General features: G+C 35.1%; 2 protein-coding genes across 2 annotated transcripts; one reads left to right on the top strand and one right to left on the bottom strand.

Annotated features, from left to right (window-relative positions):
* Positions 1-4768: 4768 nt before the first annotated feature.
* Positions 4769-12350, bottom strand: LOC148311113 (uncharacterized). Its single transcript, XM_088257224.1, has 4 exons — positions 12099-12350; positions 9855-9978; positions 6786-7035; positions 4769-5849 (listed from the first exon to the last, which is right to left on the bottom strand). The coding sequence occupies exons 1-4, from the start codon at positions 12110-12112 to the stop codon at positions 5137-5139; spliced, it is 1101 nt and encodes a 366-aa protein (XP_088113350.1). The 5' UTR covers positions 12113-12350; the 3' UTR covers positions 4769-5136.
* Positions 12351-13584: 1234 nt separating this feature from the next.
* Positions 13585-18299, top strand: LOC148311114 (uncharacterized). The gene is made up of 3 exons (XM_088257218.1): positions 13585-13915; positions 16148-16233; positions 17977-18299. Exons 2-3 carry the CDS (start codon positions 16218-16220, stop codon positions 18273-18275), a joined length of 315 nt encoding a protein of 104 aa, XP_088113344.1. The 5' UTR covers positions 13585-13915; positions 16148-16217; the 3' UTR covers positions 18276-18299.
* Positions 18300-20689: the final 2390 nt, after the last annotated feature.

Genomic DNA, 20689 nt, shown 5'->3' on the forward strand with positions numbered 1-20689 from the left:
TCATGTTTTTATTTTTTCTTCTAACCCTTATCTGAACTCAATGGTGTAAAGGGCAATTGTCTTCATCTTGCTGGCTTCATCTCAACTTATCGTCTTTGTAGACTGCTGGGATCAGCTTCCCTCGTCCTCAGTTTATAGGTCCTTCTATCATATACAACGTCACCTTCGAATCATGTTACCTTTCTGTAGCATCCATGTATTTTTTGGTCTCCCTCTAAATGTCTTTTGAATAAGATCCACGCATGTAAAGTGATCACTTTAACCAACCTATGGTGATCGTAAGCCCCGTAAATGCCCAGTCATAAAATAAACCCTGAAGAGGGCAACATGTTGTTACCGAAACTAGTTGGTTGTTAGTAAAAATGTGAGTGGATCAAAAAACAAAGTCTTTTTATTTCTCAAAATAATATACATATCTGTTGATCTGATCGTGCCAAGTCTTTTTCGGTCGTCTTCGTTCTGTTTTCCCGCTCACATTCGCCACATATATTTTCTTAGTCATTCTCTCGTTATCCATTCACTCCACATGTCCATACCACCGTAAAGAACTGTTCCTAATCTTCTCAATTATTCCTTGTTCAGCCTTACATTCCTTTCTTATATCTTCGTTTACAATCATACAATGATTTTCCACACATTCGTCTGAGATAGCGCATTTCAACAGCGTTCACTCTGCTTTCATCCTTCTTTTGCCGGTTCCATGTTTTGCTTCCATACATTAGTGTCGGTATCAGCATGCCGTTGCGAACCGCTAGCTTGGCTTCCCTGGATATATTTTTATTTGCAATCACTCTGTTCAAAACACCATTTATTCTATTCCCTGCATAATAATAAAACAACATGAACGTAATAACTATCATTATTTTATTTCAATTCATTAAGAGTTCATAATAATACAATTTGATTAGTTCTCTTATAAGTGTAGAAAAGTTACAAAATATAACACATAAATCAAAGAAAATAATTTTTTTAATGAAAAATTAATAAGAATCATGGTACACGATACATTTTTCCCTATTACATACTGGCAAACATTTGCAAAAAATATCCATGTAAATAAAAGTCAATTATTATATGTTCATTTTAAACAGTCTTTAATTAACATATTGCTTGCATTATTTTTACATATTTAACACTTTACTAACATACGAATTTTTAAGGACTCCTCAAAACCATGCAAATTTGTACTTCTTCTCCGTCTTATTCCTCATTGCTGAGGGTTGTGACCCTTGCGGAAGCAATGACTCTTCTCCAGTTATCCCTTGACTGCGCTGCACGTAGCGCTCCAACCACCGAGGTGTCTGCTGCTGCCTTAATTTGATCGGCCCATCCTGTGGGGATTTTCCTCTCCCTCTCTTTCAAGCGAATTTGTTTGAAAATGCCATAACTAGGCGAAACAATTGTCACAATATTAATTTTCTATGTGTTTTTGTTAATAAAATACTACTTAGTAGACTCAAAAAATTTGTGTTTGATTTAAAAATTAATACATAAATTAAAATGGAGTTCTACAAATTAAATGCCAAATCAATAAATAATTTGTTAATTGTTTGTATTTTCTGCTATTCGTACAAATTTGCTTGGTTTTTAAGGTAAGTCTTTCAAAAATTCTTTGGTAAGCATTATTTTTACGTATTCAACAATTAGAAACCTACACAAGTCCATTGTGGAATAAAATTTTGTCTTGTGAATGTGTAAAAGTTTAAAAAAAGTAGTTGAAAAATTACAATTTATTTATTGTTTATTATAAACGGCCTTTGTGCTCTTACATATTGCCTAATTTTGCAATTAAAATACAATATTGACCCTTTACTAGCTATATATCAAAGGTGTAATAATTTTATATTAACACATTCGCCACGGATGACTCATTTGAGATTTGTGTACGTCATATTTTGAACATCAGAAAAGATCGGTGATAGCAATATTAACACATTGTTGTCATGTGGTATTTTCTTTAATTAGTATTCTAATTAGGGTGATTTACAAATTTAAAAAAAAAAAAAAAAATATTTGTGTTTTTATGATTTACACAAATATTTCAATTTCATACTATTTCTGTGAGCCTAAGCGGCTCATTATTAGAAATAGGTATCAAATTGTGGTAGAGTGGATTCGAACCGAGAAACTCTTACTTAAGAGTCCGCGACACTAACCACGGGACCACAACCCGACACTGATCACAAGTAACTGTAAACTGAATTCTGATCTGAACAATGTTTTTTGGTGTCCATCGCGTTCTACCAAAAGTAGGCCTATAAGCGTCTCCCACTCTCTACCAACAAAATGTAAAAGAAGCTTTTAAGCGTTTGCCGTAAACAATGTGTTCATTCAATTTTAAGGCTCATTCGCATGGAAAAGGTTGATATCGTTTTCGTCCCAAAACCAAATATTTCTTTACGAATATCATATGAAAAATAAATGTTCAAAATAATGTTTAATTTCGGCAATGTTGGTCTTACTGATGTTCTAAACGCACTTATTTTAAGACTCATTTTCCGGGAAAGGGTTGATATTGCTTTCGTTCAAAAGGAAATATGCCTAAATGAATATTTATTACTGTACAATACATCCTATAATAAGAAAAATTATGAAATAATCTTAAAAATACATACAATTATGAACCCACGAGTCACAACTACTTAGTTATTTGGACAGTACCAATTCATAAGCAGTAATTTGCAGTGCGCTTTTGGGTATTTGCGGATGGCGCGCCTTACAAAATTGTTTGTTCTTTTGCAATGATAATGCCAACTTTTACTTATCTGCAGACGCTCTAAATCAGTGCTACAGCGGAACCACTTTCTCAAGTATAAACCCAGAATGTACGCCTTTTTCCTGTGATGCGTTTACCTTATTCTCTTACCCTTGCTTCATAATACATATCGCTCACTCCTTTCAAGAACATTGTAAATCAAAAATCGACAATTTTCAGTTTCAGACTATATCCCAGCAAAAACGGCATATTTTTAACTTAATATTTACCCGCTACAGGACAGAAAGTGTTGTTTTTGCATTTTGAATAAAAGGTTTGTTTAATTATATTTTAAATAAACTAAATATTTTTCGAATGGAGAAAAAACCTTCAGATTTTACTTAAAAAGATCTGTTGCACAGTAAAAAGTTCAGTAAGTGGCTTGATATTTATTTTCAATACATTGTATTATATTTTTACACTTTAAAAACGTTCTCCTGAAAAATCAAGTTTTTTGATTTACGACGTTCTTGAAAGGAGTGCGCGATATCTGTGAGTACGAGGTAAAAACGTCAAATGTTCCGGTTTGGTAGATTTTTTAAAGAATTTTTCACGGCGTAATATTGAACATAATAATATGTAAATATTTTATTTATTTATTTATTTAAACTTCATGTACAGAAAAGAAATAAGTACATTGGCTAGCTTATTGCTAAAAAGCTATATCTTCCAACCAACCAAAAACAGACTAATAATATTGGTCAAAACGTTGATACCATATATAGCTGTTTGCAATCAGAGGGTAGATAGTACTTGAACATTAAAATAAATTACAAATTGATGATAATAAGGAAGGCAAAGGAAAAACGGAGTTTAGGGAAGGAGGTAGAGGGAGGAGGTTTGATGGACAGTTAGGATTCTAATGATAGATGGTAATGTCTCAGACGTTTCGTAAAAGTTATTATTTTGTAATAATAAAATATTTACATATTATTATCACCAGGGTTGGCCGTACTGGGTACGGGCTAATCCGCGAAAGCCCATTTTTTTGTCCGTATATGTTAAAGGCAAAAAATGTTATTTAAAGAAATCGTTGTCATACAGGAGAAAGTGACCAAGTGCATTGTTTTACAAAAACGTGATCATTGACTATTTGATATCTTACTAGCTTAATATTGCCCTGAACAAAATCCCGAAGGATTTTAAACTTGGAAGTATAATATATTGACTTGTTAAAAATTACTTAATGCATTGATGTTTATTTTCTTGCCAAGCAAAAGTGACTTAAATGGCCTTCCTGAACATTTTACGTTTTGGTAGTTGGTCACTTTCTCATGTACGCTACGAAATATTCATTTTCAATTGGTCTTAGTATTTTTGATGCATTTTTTACACCTAAGTGCAGACAACCCTCTAAAAATAGAGGCTTTGCGGGTTACTTCTTAGAACAGAAAACAAATCAAATAAACAAATTCAATTGTAAAATTAATAAAAAAAATATGTGAAAAGTTACTCATAAAAAATTTCCTATTTCCTATCGAAACATTGTCAAAATCCATGTACATATATTGCTTTTGTGGAAAGGCGACTTAGATTTTGACATCTCAACATAGATGAAGAAGAATATGGAAGTCTGGGTATTTACAGGGCTTACGACCTATCATAAGCTCTTTAAGTGATCACTTTACATTTGTGTAACATTCACCATTCTACCCATGATTGACAACCACACTACTCAAATTTTTGGATCTTTTTGGAAACTATGGTCGGTTTAAGAAAGCTTTTATTTAGAAGAGACCCGTTTATTTATCTTCGTATTACATATTTATTATTTTACTTATCTCTCTTTTATATATACATATATCTATGTTGAGATGTAAAAGTGTGAAAATAATTCTTGTAATTAATTGTTTAATACATTTTTTGTACATTTTGACATCTTCACATAGATGAATAAGAATATTCAAGTCTGGGTATTACAGGTACACGGCTGTCCAAACTTAAAACACAGTAAGGGACGTTTTTTTGTATAATGTTTTTTTGCATTTTTGGACTAAGTAGAATCTACTCAGACCAAAAATGCAAAAAAAATGTACTACAAAAAAATGTCCCTTACTGTGTTTTGAGTTTGGACAGTCGTACAGGGCTTACCCAGACTCCCATACTCTTCATCATCTATGTTGAGATATCAAAATGTAACAATAACTCCCAAGTTAAGAAACCCCGATTTGTGATAAAGAATTTGGCCACACTCAAAATGTTGTGAAAGGTATCTTATTGACAGAATTGTTTGGAGACCTATTTTACTATTTGGGACCACTTCTGGGAATGCGTTCCCGCAAATACCGAGGTGAGACAGCACTCAAAACCTCGTTAGCACAAATTAACGATAATCACACTAACTACGGACAACTTACGCCATCGGCCGGAAGGGGCGTTCACTACGCCTTGTGGCACTGCTTGTGCGCCTCGAACACAATCTGGCTGGTAGAAGAGAAGGTGCATCGCTCGCAGGACAGCATCGGGCCGTCCGTGTGCGTCGCACGGTGTTTCTTGAAGTACGCCAGACGCGTGCATTTATAGCCGCAGTCGCTACATTCGTACGGCTTCTCGCGCACGTGAATGCGCTTATGCATCACCAAATAACCGGGCTGCGTGCTGGTATACGAGCACTGGTCGCAAGAGAACTTTTTATGACCTTCTTCATCAAGAGACTCGGTCTGATTATCGACCGATTCATCGTTATTCTTCTCTTCATCTTCCACTGTTTTGTCGTTGGAATCGCACCCTCCTTCGACGTACATAAACTCCTTATACCCGGAGTGTATCTTTTTATGCGTGTTGAGCTGTTCAAGCTCCTTGCATGTGAATTTACACTCTTCGCAAGAGAAAAACTTGTCGTCGTTGTGTATAGGTTTGTGGTATTTGAGGTGCTCCGGATTTTTCGTTGTGAAGGTGCACTGGTCGCAGGAGTAGGTCTGCCTGCCCCCCGATGCGGGGACGACTGTCGGGGTCGGCTTCGGGGAGGGTCCGGCCCCCGGGCGGGGGTTGTAGCACTCGGCCGCGCGCTTGGCCTTGCAGCGCTTGTGGTGGCGCTCCAGGAAACTGATGTCCGTGAATACGGTGTCGCAGTAACCGCACGGGTATCTGTTGACTGTGAAAAAAATAGCTTTAGAAACGGAGAACTCCTTACGACAATACAAAATTATTAAGAATAATATCAATATTATTTTATCGGATTCTGGAAAATTCACTCTAGGGTGAGATGTCAGTTTTTTATGTGTTTTTAACAATAAAATACATTTTAGTAGACTCTAAAAATCGTTTTTTGATTTTAACATTTAATATCGGTGTAATTGTGTCGGGTTGTGGTCCCGTGGTTAGTGTCGCAGACTCTTGAGTCAGAGTTTCTCGGTTCGACTCACTCTAGCATAATTTGATACCTATTACAAATAATGAGCCGCTTAGGCTCACAGAAACAGTATGAAATTGAAGTATTATTGTAAATAATAAAAACACAAATATTACTCTTCTTAAAAATAAAAAAAATAATAAGTAAAGCTTCATATTATTTTTTTTTTTAGTATTATTTTTTGACATCTCATCAAAGATAAAGAAGAATATGGAAGTGTAGGCATTTACGGGGCTGACAACTGTCATAGGCTGGTTTGAGTGATCACTTTACACACATGTAACATTCACTTCTTCTACCCATTATTGGCAACCACACTATTCAAATTATTGGAAGTTCTATATATATTCTTCTTTACATCTCACCAAAAGATGTCTCTAGTGAAGTTCTGGTGATTCAAGAACAAGGTTTCTAAATTGCATATATATAGAACTTCCAATAATTTGAATAGTGTGGTTGTCAATAATGGGTAGAATTGGTGAATGTTACACGTGTGTAAAGTGATCACTTAAACCAGCCTATGACGGTCGTCAGCCCCGTAAATGCCCATATTCTTCTTCATCTTTGATGAGATGTCGAAAAATAATATGAAAATAACTCCTGTAATCGGAGATAATCCAGATTTTGAGATCAAGTATTTGGACACACTCAAAATGTTGTAAGTAAAGCTTCACTTACTGGTCGGCGGAGGTAGGTACTTGGAGGGCTTCCCTGGCGGGCGTGGATTCTGCGCGAGGGGATCAGCTATGACCGTCACGGCGGCGGGCCGGGGCTCGATGGGCACGCGGCTCCGCTGCGGGGTGGTCATCTTGCGCGGCCGCTTGGGCGGGAGGTGCACCGGCTCGAATGGGGGGTCGTCGGGATCCTCATCAGAGGTGTGCTTGTCTACCGGCGTGAAGTCAAACTCTATGGGGATCTCTTCCACCACCTAATATGTGGGGCAATTAGACAATAAGGTGATGTGTTGATAATATCGCTCACTCCTTTCAACAGCGTCATATTTCAAAAATTGACAATTTTCAGTTGTGCCTGTTTTCGGAATGCCCGGAAAATGTACTATATCCCAGCAAAAGCGGCATATTTTTAACTTAATATTTACCCGCTACAGGACAGAAAATGTTGTTTTTGCATTTCTACCCTTAGAGTGTGAACCGTTGATAGATTGACTTTCTATCGTATGAAGTGCAGAGCGTCGGAATGAATAATTTAAAACATTTAATAATGACCGTTTAAAATAATTTTTCTGTGAATTTCACATTGATTTTTGTATTTTTTTAAGTGAAAGTTTTTTATTTCTACCTACAAAATGTCAAATACGTCAAGTAGTGATGATGAAAAGCAATTAGCAATTTATGCAAAATATGTGAAAATAAGCTCAGCATTATAAGGGTTAAAGAAAAGGTATTGTTTTATTATTTTTTTCAATATACTTAATATTTTTCACATCGAGAAAAAACATTCAGGTTTTACCTAAAAAGATCAGTTGCACAGTAAAAAGTTCAATAAGTGGCTTGATATTTATTTTCAATACATTTTATTATATTTTTAAACTTTAAAAACGATCTCCTGATAAATCTAGTTTTTTATTTTTGGCGTTGTTGAAAAGAGTGAGCGATATGTGCGGAAAAGTTTGATTTAACCACTGCGGAATTTTTATCAATATTATATTCGACAAGCATTCAAAACAAGCATATCCCAGAGATTTAAAAATAATTTAAAATCCCCGAATGCAACACAAAACAGTACCAACAAAATTACATTTAAATAGGGATAAAAAATTTAATATAAATAGGCATAAAGAATTTCAACAGACACCCTTTAGAAATTAATAATATAAAATACACAAACACTCGAGAAACTTAACGAACACTATAAACACAGACTATACAGTAAAAAAACTAAACTATTCTTTTATGGGAAGGTACAGCATAAAAATAAATGTACCCTAGTAATATTATTTAGATATAAGTATGTATAACAAAAATTATTTTTTTAAAAATGTATACTTCTACTACTACTACCATCACGCGGTTTCCCCGCGGAAAGCACAAAGGATAGTAGGCACGGTAAAAGAAGCACGGTAGGCAGAAAGGATGGAACGCCACACTCTTCTGTCCTGACATTGGTCTGTATGTTCCCGATAGTTACCTAAGACAGCGTCGACATAGATTGTTTCACATTCCTATACACAGGACCAACCTGCCAATGGTTATGAAGAGCTACCGCTAAGTTGAACAATATCAAATTGGATATTGAGCTGTTCCATGTGTCCTAAGGAGTTTTCCGAAGCGGGATTCTTCTACACCTTTAAGTCTTCTTGGTTACTTTTAATATATACGCCTTGAATATTGTTTATGTATATATGTCCGCCTCCGTAGTGTAATGGTCAGCACGCTCGGCTACCGTTCTGGAGGTCCCGGGTTCGATTCCCAAGGGGGGTAAAATAAATATAAGTGATTTTTTCACTGTAATATTTATTCAATATTATTACCCTGGACTGGTACCTGAGGCGGAGGGCTGATCACCTTTCCTTCACGTGTAAACGATCAAGATAACACTGCGTTTATATGACGCAGTGCCCTACGCATCATTGGGGTGCGGATAAGTGTTTTATTATTATTATTTATGTATATATTATTTTTTTGTTGAATAAATTGAAATTGAATTGAATTGAAATCATACACTCCTCGCCTTCTTCACATCCATACATCTAGTCATACATGCCCTCCGATTACGCAGACTTTTGACACAACCAGATATGTATTAGTAACATAGTATACATTTGAGTTATCAAATCAAATGTATACTATGTTACGAATAAATAGAAAAAATCAATATCCTTCAACTAATAAAAAAAATAGAAGACTAATATTCTTACAACATTGTTGTCGGGCGATTTTTTCATCAACCCCGACCCTAATTAGCATAGTAATTAGGGTCGTATACTAATCACAAGTAACCGCAAACCCAAATCCCATATGTACAATGTTTTATGGCGTCTTGCGTTATACAAAAAGTAAGCAAATAGAATGCTTATAAGCATCTGTACATAACTGTCATAACAGTATGTAAAAGACGCTTTAAAGCATGAAAAGCGTCTTTTACATACTGTTATTAGAGAGTGGGAGATGCTTATTAGCATTGTATTTGCTTACTTTAGGTAGAGCGCGAGAGACGCCTGCAAACATTGTACAGATGGGAATTATACTGAGGGTCGGGCGGCAGACTGCCAGAGTATAATTAGGGTCCTTTTCCATACTGTTGGTAGAGAGCGAGAGACGCTTGTAAGCGTTCTATTTGCTTACTTTAGGTAGAGCGCGAGAGACGCCTGCAAACATTGTACAGTTCGGAATTATACTGAGGGTCGGGCGGCAGACTGCCAGAGTATAATTAGGGTCCTTTTCCATACTGTTGGTAGAGAGCGAGAGACGCTTGTAAGCGTTCTATTTGCTTACTTTAGGTAGAGCGCGAGAGACGCCTGCAAACATTGTACAGATGGGAATTGGGTGTTGCGGCTACTTGTGATTAGTATACTGAGGGTCGGGCGGCAGACTGCCAGAGTATAATTAGGGTCGGGGATCATTAAAAAAAACCCCGATAACAATGTGTTAATACAAAATTTCAAACATTCTTTCATAGACTATGACAACAACAAAAAAGGGAAAATTAAAAAATATAATCATGCAATAATTCAAATCACAGGGTAGTAGGTGCATTAAAATACTAGTAAATTATGAGGGAACAAACCTGAAATACTGGTTTAGTTTTATTGGTAGCTTTTCTACCTCTCTTCTTCACAGGTTCCTTTTTCTGTTCATTCAAATCTTCATCGTCAATTTTAGCAGCATCCTCCACATCCTGATCAGTTTCACTGCAATATATTTAATAAGACAATCAATACATATATGAAGCATTCAATAAAATATGGCATTGTACCGCCGCGTGAGTGCCGCGGCACACTGGTGTACCTTGATGATTAGTTGGTGTGCTGCGGAAAAAAGTCTAATTTTGTGAAAATAACACAATTCTCTCACTCCTTTCAAGAACGTCATAAATAAAAAATCGTCAATTTTCACGTGTGCATGTTTTCAGAATGCCCAGAAAATGTATGTATCCCAGCAAGAGCATATTTTTAACTTAACATTTACCCGCTACAGGGCAGAAAATGTTATTTTTGCATTTTGAAGAAAAGGTTATTCTTTAGTTATTATTTTTTTTAATATACTATTTATTTTTTAAATGGAGAAAAAACATTCAGGTTTTACCTAAAAAGATCTGTTGCACAGTAAAAAGTTCAATAAGTGGCTTGATATTTATTTTTAATACATTGTTTTATATTTTTAAACTTTAAAAATGATCTGAAAAATTAAGTTTTTTGATTTATGACGTTCTTGATGAGCGAATTGTTCCAAATTTTGATTGCCTTTACTCAGTTAAGTAGGCCGCATTCGGCATTAAACATAATATGTTAAATATGTTACCATAATATGGTAAATATGCACTTCTGAAATTTCTTGAAGTCTTTTGCGATGGCAGCATTAACTTTTCTAGCAGTTGGCATGTACACACGCACTGCTATACAAGATGAATATACAGTTCTCAGGTATACATCCACTGCCTTGAAGTTCTTTTTGCTAGATGGTAATTGAATTTATTATTTACCTTGCTTATTATGTACAAGGTTTATAGATCATTAAGTGGATTTTTGTTTATTATGTATTAATTTTTATATCAAACACAGATTTTTTTGAGTCTACCAAGTTGTATTTTATTAAAAAAAAACACAAAAATTAATATTGTGACAATTGTTTCGCCTAGTTATGGCATTTTCAAACGAATGTGAAGATTAAATGGACTGACGGTCCTTATGTAGCCATACAATTCTAGGTACTTAAGTGATAGTTTTAACATGTGCAGTAATAATTTATGGGATTATAATTCACATTTGTTTGAAAATGCCATAACTAGGCGAAACAATTGTCACAATTTTAATTTTAATGTGTTTTTTTTTAATAAAACACAACTTAGTAGACTCAAAAAAATCTGTGTTTTTATTTAAAAATTAATACATAAATTAAAATGGAGTTCTACAAATTAAACGCCAAATCAATAAATAAATTTTAAAAAGATGTTTAATTTTTTGGGTGATTTCATTCGTTGTTATTTGGGATTGCTATGCAATGAATAATAAAAATAACATTTAGGATTTTTACGGAGTGTGTGGAAGTTTTTGGTGAGAGTATTTTTTAATGTTTTAGAATTAAAATAAACCCTGATTGTGACAAGGTTCTTGTCGAAACCGGCAGGTTAAATTGTATTAATAAAAAATTGGTTAAAACTAAGTTATTTATTTATATAAAGTTTAAAAAAAATATATTTATAAATAAAAAAAATATCCCACAAAGGCATGGTCTGTATGTGGGTAAACAATATATTTAGGTTATAGTAAAGGGCACTGGCAAGAATACAATAGATATTATCAGAAGTAAAAAATAGATTAATTAAAAAAAAAATGTAAGGTGATCAGTCTTGTGTTCTAGATTCATAGATATGCTTAGATAAGAGATACAGATGAAGAAAGCAAAGGAGCTCAGAGTGAAGGACATTATAGATAGAAGAGTAAACAGCGGCAATGGCTAGGGCATTCGCGGTTGCATACACATACTCATACAAGCCACAGGGAATTTGATAATCTATTGAAAGATGAAATAATTTACATGACCAATCAGTCAGAAACTAACTAAAGCTCTTGTCAAAAGTCTACGTGACTAGATGTATGCAACTAGTTAGTATGTGGATGTATAGAAGAAGCTAGGCGCGTGTCGAGGCAGAAGCGTGTGGTTTTCTATCCTCTCCGCCTACTCTTAGAAATCACGCGAGAACAGCCCAAGTAGAAATATTTCGTGAAAGGAGAGGTTAATCGTAAAATTAAATGATATATTTAATATTTGAGAGATGTTCATAGAGAAAATGTAACAAAATAAATAATACCTCTTGTGTTCCATCGTGTCAGTGTTTAGTACTTTCTCACTTGTTTGTATATTGTGGCTGTCAAATAATTAGGTTTGTTAATTATTATAACATAATCACAGGCACTTTCAGGTGTGGAAAATTTGATAAAAATATCGGTGTTGTTCTTAAATATTAAAAGACGCGGTTATCGAAGGCATCACTCACGGAATCCACTAATTTACTTTTGACATAAAATCCGAAGCCGCACATAGCCGTAAAAAACTATTTCGACCATCACGAAATATTTATCAAACTATAAACATTTATCAAAAATTATACTATTTTGTTCAGATTGAAATGTATTATCATACAAATACTTTATACTTTTTGATTAGTTGCTTTTTACTCGTCTAAAATTTGGTAGTCTTTAAGATTGCGCATTATCTCAGTGATACCATTACATAAAAACATGGAAAAAACTTTTTCTAGAGGATTTATTTGATTTTAAATATACCTACAACCTTTTAAAAAATGTTTATAAACTTTGATTTATTCATTATTTTTTTACCTTACCCTTATGATGTATAGGGCACTGCACTTGTATGATACAGTTTTGCAAAAATAACGTGAACTGCTAAATAACTACATGAAAGTAAAGTTATAAATAAAGTTTTAAATATACCACTTTTATATTTTTTTACTAAGAAGAAATTTAATTGTAAACATCAGCTAAAGGTAGGTATTCAAAATAGCTGATTTTATTCATAAAGATAGGCAGAGGTAAGAGTAGACGGACACGATGGAACGCCACATGTGTCTGTCCTGAGTCCTGAGTCAGAAAACTGAAGAATGGAAGATAGTATAATAGTGATGGAGGCATTCAATTTATCAATTTCCATACATCTTGCCTCACACACCATTCGGTTGAGTAAGTGTAAGTCATGATAATGAAAAAAAAAAGTTCCGTTATTAAGAGCCTACACCGATAAATATATAAAAACTATATTTTAAGTGCATTGTATAAAGTAGAGGATTGGATGATAATTAACTTTTGAAAAAAACTTCTTGTTATCGTTTTGATCATACATAAAAAAAATATTGAAAATGCTGTGTTTAAAATAAGCCAGATTCTAATTTTTCTTCTTTTCTTTCATTTATTTGATTTAGCATTCAATGGTACATCAGGAACTGCACCGAATTGAAGTAGAGTTAATGTAATTGTCAATTACGCGAATGCAACATGATCAGTCTTACGCAGGAACATTAGATATCAGATGCCAAGTCAAAAAGTGTTTTATTTATTGCACTGTCCCTGGGAAATAGAGGCTTCGTTCAAGAATTTCACGACGAAAGCTGTCGAATTCTAATAAATCACTGACCATTTCTGATTTAGATAAAAACATTTGTTGCCAAAAAATTAAAAGGCTACCTATAATCGTATTTTGAAAAATACCATTTTTTTTACTATTTAAGTGCCTACTTAATATACATATTGCAAACTGGCAGCATTGTTTTTATATTCATTGACGTCTGGCAATACTACATCTGTCATTGAAAGCGGTTTTGATTTCATTGTTTTTTATTTATGTGAAATCGCTATCAAGACCTAGGAAACATCATACATATTGTCATGGATATGTTTATTTGATACCTTTCAAAAGCTGTGTAGTTGTGGAAACATCGCGTAACGGTTGAAAAGTGGTTTAATTATAAAATTAAAAATTTCAACCTTGCTTTATTTGTGTAATTCCCGATTGGAAGCTGATCGATATTCCATTGTCATCAAAACACCAATCGAGTTTTCCGGAGAATGCGTTTCACGCCATCGACATTTCTTCATTAAAAGAAAGACGGGAGTAAGTTGAAATTATTATTTTTAGATTTCATAAATTGCTTTTGCGATATGGAAAAGTGAATATATACGCCGAGAGGGCTATGATAAATATATAGTGCATGCATATGGATAATGATTTGACTCACTGGAAGCTGTCGTAATTTATTTATTTATTTAATAGCTATGGTCCATTCCAATTTATGCGACTGTTATGTCAAATTTATCGTCCTTGAATTCTGTCTTGTTTAATATTATAATAACCTTAAGCCACACTAACAAATGAGGTGTTTAATATATATTTTTAAAATAAATCTTTATAACTATTTGAATATATTTTGAACAAAGTTAATGGTGCACTGAAATCAGTTATAGCAAATAAAAACCTATCAGCGGAAGCTAAACTGGCAGTGCACAACGGAGTCCTGGTTCCAACTCTAATGTATGGAAGTGAAACATGGAGTTGGCAAAAGAAGGATGAAAGTAGACTGAATGCAGTCGAAATGCGATCTCTCAGAAGAATGTGCGACAAAACGATGTATGATAGATGTGCGAATAGTGAAATAAGGAAGGAATGCAAAGCTGAGATAAGCATTATCGATAAAATTAAGAAAGGTGTGTTGAGATGGTTTGGACATGTAGAACGAATGAGTGAGGAAAGAACGGTAAAACAAATTTATGAGGCGAATGTTAGCGGGAAAAGAAGCAGAGGAAGACCGAGAAAAACATGGCACGATCAGGTATGCCAAATACTTGAAAGTGGTCAGGTTAGGAGTCGTAACAATCGGCGGGTATGTATGAGGAGATGCATGAACGTGGAAGAGGCGAAGAATGTTTGCAAGGACAGAGTGGTGTGGCGCTCTATTCTCTCTGCCTACCCCTGCGGGGAAGCGGCGTGATGGTTAGTTAGTTAGTTAGTTAGTTAGTTAGTTACTATTTGAATAATGTTATTACATTGTTTTTCTACTTAAATATTCCAATATTCATGGATAATATTTTTAATTTTTTATTATTTTTTTAAAGGAATAACCCCCAAAGCGTCTATTTTAGATGCTTGTCTGCAGGTAGGATAGTAAGGATAGAGAACGTAAATGTGAAAAACACATCACAAACACCCAGACCAATTGAAAATAAATCTTTCTTGAATTCATTTTGCAATTGGCGGGAATCGAACCCGCGATGCCAGTTTTGCAGTCGAGCGTCTACCCAACTACGCCACAGCGCCTGCCAACATATGTATTTTAACATTTTGTGACGACAATCTCAACCTGACGCTCAGAAAACACTTCAAATCGTCTTCTTTCTTCTCTTCATGAGGCCTCTGACCTCCACTGCTGGATATAGGCCTCTTCCCCTTCTTTCCATTTCCTCCGGTCGGTTGCTGCTTGCAGCCAGTTCCTACCCCCCACAGCGACTATGTCGTCGGACCATCTCTTTTGGGGTCTTCTGCCACCTCTTTTGCTCTCCCAAGGTCTCCATCGTAAAATTCTTGGGATCCTGGGTCCTGTCTTGCATTATCGCTCACTCCTTTCAAGAACGTCATGAATCAAAAATCGTCAATTTTCAGTTGTGCATGTTTTCGGAATACCCAGAAAATGTACTTCATCCCAGCAAAAGAGGCATATTTTTAACTTAATATTTACCCGCTACAGGGCAGAAAGTGTTGTTTTAGCATTTTGAAGAAAATGTACTGTTTAATTATTTTTTAAAATATACTAAATATTTTTCAAATGGAGAAAAAATCTTCAGGTTTTACTTAAAAAGATCTGTGCACAGTAAAAAGTTCAATAAGTGGCTTGATATTTATTTTTAATGCATTGTATTGTATTTTTAAACTTTAAAAACGTTCTGAAAAATCATGTTTTTTTATTTATGACGTTCTGAAAGGAGTGAGCGATATATCCTGTCCATTGCCATTGCCAAAATATGATTTAAAGTTTTCATTTAGAGTTGACGTATTCACTACGCAATGCACAGTAAAAACAACATTTAGGAGTTTTTAAAATCATATTTTCATATGGTGTACGGAGTGCGTGGAAGTTTTTGGTAAGGGAAGGGTAAATAACTGTGAGTATTTCAATGTTTTAGAATTTAGTACATAAACCCTGATGTTGACAAGGTTTTTATCTGAACCGGTTGGATAAAGTGTACCATTGAAAAGTGGTTAAAACAAAGTTGTTTTATTTTATAAAGTTTATCCAAATTTAGACTCAATTATGAGTTTACTGACATATTTTTGTTATCATTTTGATTTCAGATTCATTTATCGTTGAAGCCTAAGTGTTGATTGGGCCATTTGGACGCATATTTTCAAAAATTCATCCAAAATGCAGTCTCCTCCAAGTAAGTATTTTTTTTGTTATTGCGAGACTCCGCATTGCAGGTCATCATGTCAATTTTTACTTTGTCCGCAGTCACTCTAAACAGCGACAAGTCGCTCACTCCTTTCAAGAACGTCATAAATCAAAAATCGTTAATTTTCAGTTGTGCATGTTTTCGGAATGCCCAGGAAATGTACTACATATATCCCAGCAAAAGAGGCATATTTTTAACTTAATATTTACCCGCTACAGGGTAGAAAGTGTTGTTTTTGCATTTTGAAGAACATGTATTGTTTAATTATTTTTTTAAATACACTAAATATTTTTCAAATGGAGAAAAAACCTTCAGGTTTTACATAAAAAGGTCTTTTGTAATTTTTTTCATAAAGCTTTTTGATTAATGACGTTCTTGAAAGGAGTGAGGTAAGTGGTTGATATTGTGCTACTGTAGAACCACTCTCTCCAATTTATATTTTTTTTTAGTGATCATGTCTTTAAGAACAGTGTCCGTCGATGGTTGCTTCTCGTTGGAAGGGACAAGTTAGAAAGAAAATTAATTAAAGTCCAGGTGTAATTATTTTATTGTAAAACCTTTATACTGTAAATTGTTATTGTATCCATTGTATGTAATGTATATAATCCAATTATAAAAAAAAAATTGTATTAACATGTAAGTATTTCGGCTCAACACAGGCCATGCCTAAAGAGCCGTAATACATATAGTAAAAAAAATATATATATATCTATGAAATAAAAAAAAAGAGTAAACCATTACTCCAAAATATTTTTGCGGAAGTCGATATTACCCCCTCCCCCCATTTTGAAAAGAAGACAATCAATGTATATTTAAAATAAAACTTATTTATTGAATTAATTTACATGAAAAAGAATAAAAAATTCACATGAAAATAGTAAGTATGTAATAGATAATAATAATAATAATAAAACCCTTACCACGCCCCAATGGTGCATAGGGCACTGCTTCATATAAACGCAGTGTTATCTCGATCGTTTACACCTGAAGGAAAGGTGATCAGCCCTCCACTTCAGGTACCAGTCCAGTGTAATATTGAATAAACATTAGAGTGAAAAAATCACTTATATTTATTAAACCCCCCTGGGAATCGAACCCGGGACCTCCAGAACGGTAGCCGAGCATGCTGACCATTACACTACGGAGGCGGATGTAATAGATAAACAAAATTTTAATTCTCTAATTAGATCAAACGAGAATTCAGGGTTTTAGGTTTACTTTACAGTTTTTGGAGAAACGATGTTGCTTCATGTTTGATACAATTACTTAAAAATTGGGACTTTTTGATGTAAAAGCAATTTGACTAGTCTTCAGCGTTTAATCGATTTCTGAATTGTTTAAATTTGTTAAAATAATGACACGTTTATTGAATACCAAACTAGAAAGAATTCCCTCTCTCTCTCTGGTCTCAATCCTGCGGATTGGTCTGTAGCAACAGATGACATCTCTTTAGCCATTCTCGCCTATTTTCGGAAGTCCTCTTCAGCTCCTCATACGTCGAGCAGCCCATGTCTTCGTATAAATCGCTTAGGTATTGGCGGCGTGGGCGTCCTCTGGCGTTTATTCCCTCGATCGTCCCCTCTATTATTTGGTGCAGGAAACCCTCTTGTCTTAGCACATGGCCGATCCATTCGGTCCATTCCAAAAATTTGTTTTTACCCCATTTGGGGAAATTTACTCCGGTTCTTGGACCGCTGGTTTAAAGAATAAAATAAAATAATTTTGTTGCAGGGTATTCCAGACTGGGCGCAAACTCTAGAACGATACAGCGGAAGCGCATTAACGAGCTCTGGAACAAACTGGCTGCGGCCAAGATAAAGCTGGTGCAGCTGCAGGAGAAGTTCCTGCGGAAGGAGCACCTGATGAAGAAGAAGGAGAGCGCCCTGGTCCTGGAGCTGCAGAGGCTGCAGCTGGAGCAGCGCCGCGAGATCCACAAGATGAAGATGGACTTCCTCAAGGAGGAGAGCCGGCTGCAGGTCCAACTGCTCAAGCTGGAGATAGAGAAGGTTGAGAAGACTCAGGATAAATAGATAATAAATGTAATTTAAAACTAATGAGTTTCTTTTATTTTTCAAATGACTTATTGTTCTTCTTCATATTTTGTTTATCAAAAGCTTTGTTAATATTGTGGTATGGTGATGTATCACTCTCCTTATCATTCATCGTTCACTTTGCGTAAATGTGGTATTACACAAAGTGAACGATGAATGATACGGAGAGTGTTAACTTATTCTTCTTGTGTGCGTGTCATATCGGGTCTTTTTGACGTTGATTATGACTTGAGAAAATTGGTCCTTGTCTCGGGCAGCTCTAAACAGCGCCTCGGCGGCCCTTATCCCCGTCCAATTTCGTTTATTCCGGAGCCAGGAAATCTGCCTTCTGCCCACGCCTTGTGGACCCTCTATTAGGTGCAATAGCTCGTACTTGTCTCCTCTCAGCACATGCCCCAGATAGGACACCTTCCGGACCTTGATATCATTCAGCAACTGTCTCCCTGCTCTTGCTCTTTGGAGCACATTTGCACTGCTGACCATATCGGTCCATGGAATGTGTAGCATTCTGCGATGTAGCCACATTTGGAATGCCTGTAATCGGTTCATAGTGCTGATCTTGTGGGTCCAGGTAAATTACTTACTTAACTAGAAGGTAAATTACTTATTAACCAACTAACCATCGTGCAGTTTCCGCAAGGGCAGGCAGACAGAATAATAATAATAATAAGTTGGATAATTTTTTATAGCGCCATTTTTGTAAAATACTACCTCAAGGGCGCTTATAAAGACATGGATAAAAAAAATAATAATAGGATGATGATAATGATATACAAAAAATAAATGGATTAAAACGTCGTCAGTCGGTCTCGGGCCGTCGAGTCTGGAGCGGGGAAAAGATGAGCCGACAAATTAAAACGCCTTCCTCTTGATCCCATGGGCTGGAGAGTGGCCAAGGTGTTGGGCAGGACGCCTTCCTGAGCGATGGTCGTCACGCTGGAGGGCAGCTTGTTGAGCTCCTCGTCATTGTGGATGGCCAACTTCCAACTTCCAGACTAGCACAGTTCAAACGGGACTTCACTTTTATCCTCTTTTGCCGCCCTTCCGTCATCCGACATGATTGTTTAGTCTCTGAGGTTTTCCGCTTTCGCTTTTACACGAATGGGAGCGCCACACCAATCTGTCTTTGCATGTGTCCCCTCATATATGCCAGCCATGAGTGGATATGTGGAACTAATAAATGAGGAAAGAATAGTAAAAGAAATATATAAGGTGAATGGAGTTCGAAATGAAAACAGAGGAATATCAAATAGTTGGGCATAAAAGATTTAGTACACTGCGGCTAACGAGATATCACTGGGTCATTGCCTTCCCAGAAAACTACTAGAAAGTTGGAAGGACTGCTCGGCATCAAAAAATCAGATCGTCAGATCTAATGCAAGAAAAAGAAGATGAAAAAATCAGAAGAAAAAAAAAAAGAAACTAGAATCATTATTAGAAAGAGGTAAAATAAAAAACAGTAATATAAACATAGATTTTAAAACATGAGTAAGTAAAAAATTGTGTCGGTTGTGGTCCTGTGGTTAGTGTCGTGGACTCTCGAGTCAGAGTTTCTCGGTTCGAACCCACTCTACCACAATTTGGTACCTATTTCTAATAATGAGCCGCTTAGGCTCACAGAAATACTATGAAATCGGAGTATTTTTGTAAATAAGGAAAACAAAAATATTTCTCTTTCAATTAATGAAATATTGTACTTATATATATCAATATTAATTTTCTTTAAATCTAGATAACATTTTACGTAATTAAATTTTTTGTTAAAATACCGTTTTTGTATTGAAATTTTTTTTTCCTTCGAAATAATTATACGGTTTTGAAAAGAAAAGAGTAATTGGAAGGTAAGCCCTTAACCCTTTGTTGTTACACAATATTCCGATTGAGATCATGTATCGGAGATCACGCTCCGTTTACTAGGTCCACCACACTGTAAAAATATTTGAACCTCACAAAGAGAAAAAAATATTGGAAAGATGAAAAAAAAAAGGAAAAATACAGTGGTTATTGCACTTAGTAAAAAGAATATCGTGAATGATATACGCTTCAGCATTTGGAGCATTCTCAGTTGTTATGTGAATGTTCTGTTTATGTGCAGAATAAAAAAACAAATAAATAGAAAAAATATAGGGGGGGTACTTAGGTACCCGGTGCGTAGGGCGGTAGGGCGAACCGGTTCTTGAAAATTTTGAATCCCATCACTGCATATATATTCTTAAAAAACAAAAAAAATCCAATATATATTCTTTAAAATAATCGGGCGTGAACGGACTTCTCCAGTGGTCGCATGAAACGACTTAACGAATACAGAATTTTCATAATCTGAAAAGTAGTATTATTAATATGTTTTTTAAAAATGATTTTATATTTAAATCTAAGAGTTGATAGCGTTAAAT

This window comes from Brachycentrus maculatus, unplaced genomic scaffold (assembly GCF_059751285.1).
Source record: "Brachycentrus maculatus isolate JH-2025_06_01 unplaced genomic scaffold, ASM5975128v1 h1tg000075l, whole genome shotgun sequence".
Taxonomy (NCBI): Eukaryota; Metazoa; Arthropoda; class Insecta; order Trichoptera; family Brachycentridae; genus Brachycentrus; species Brachycentrus maculatus.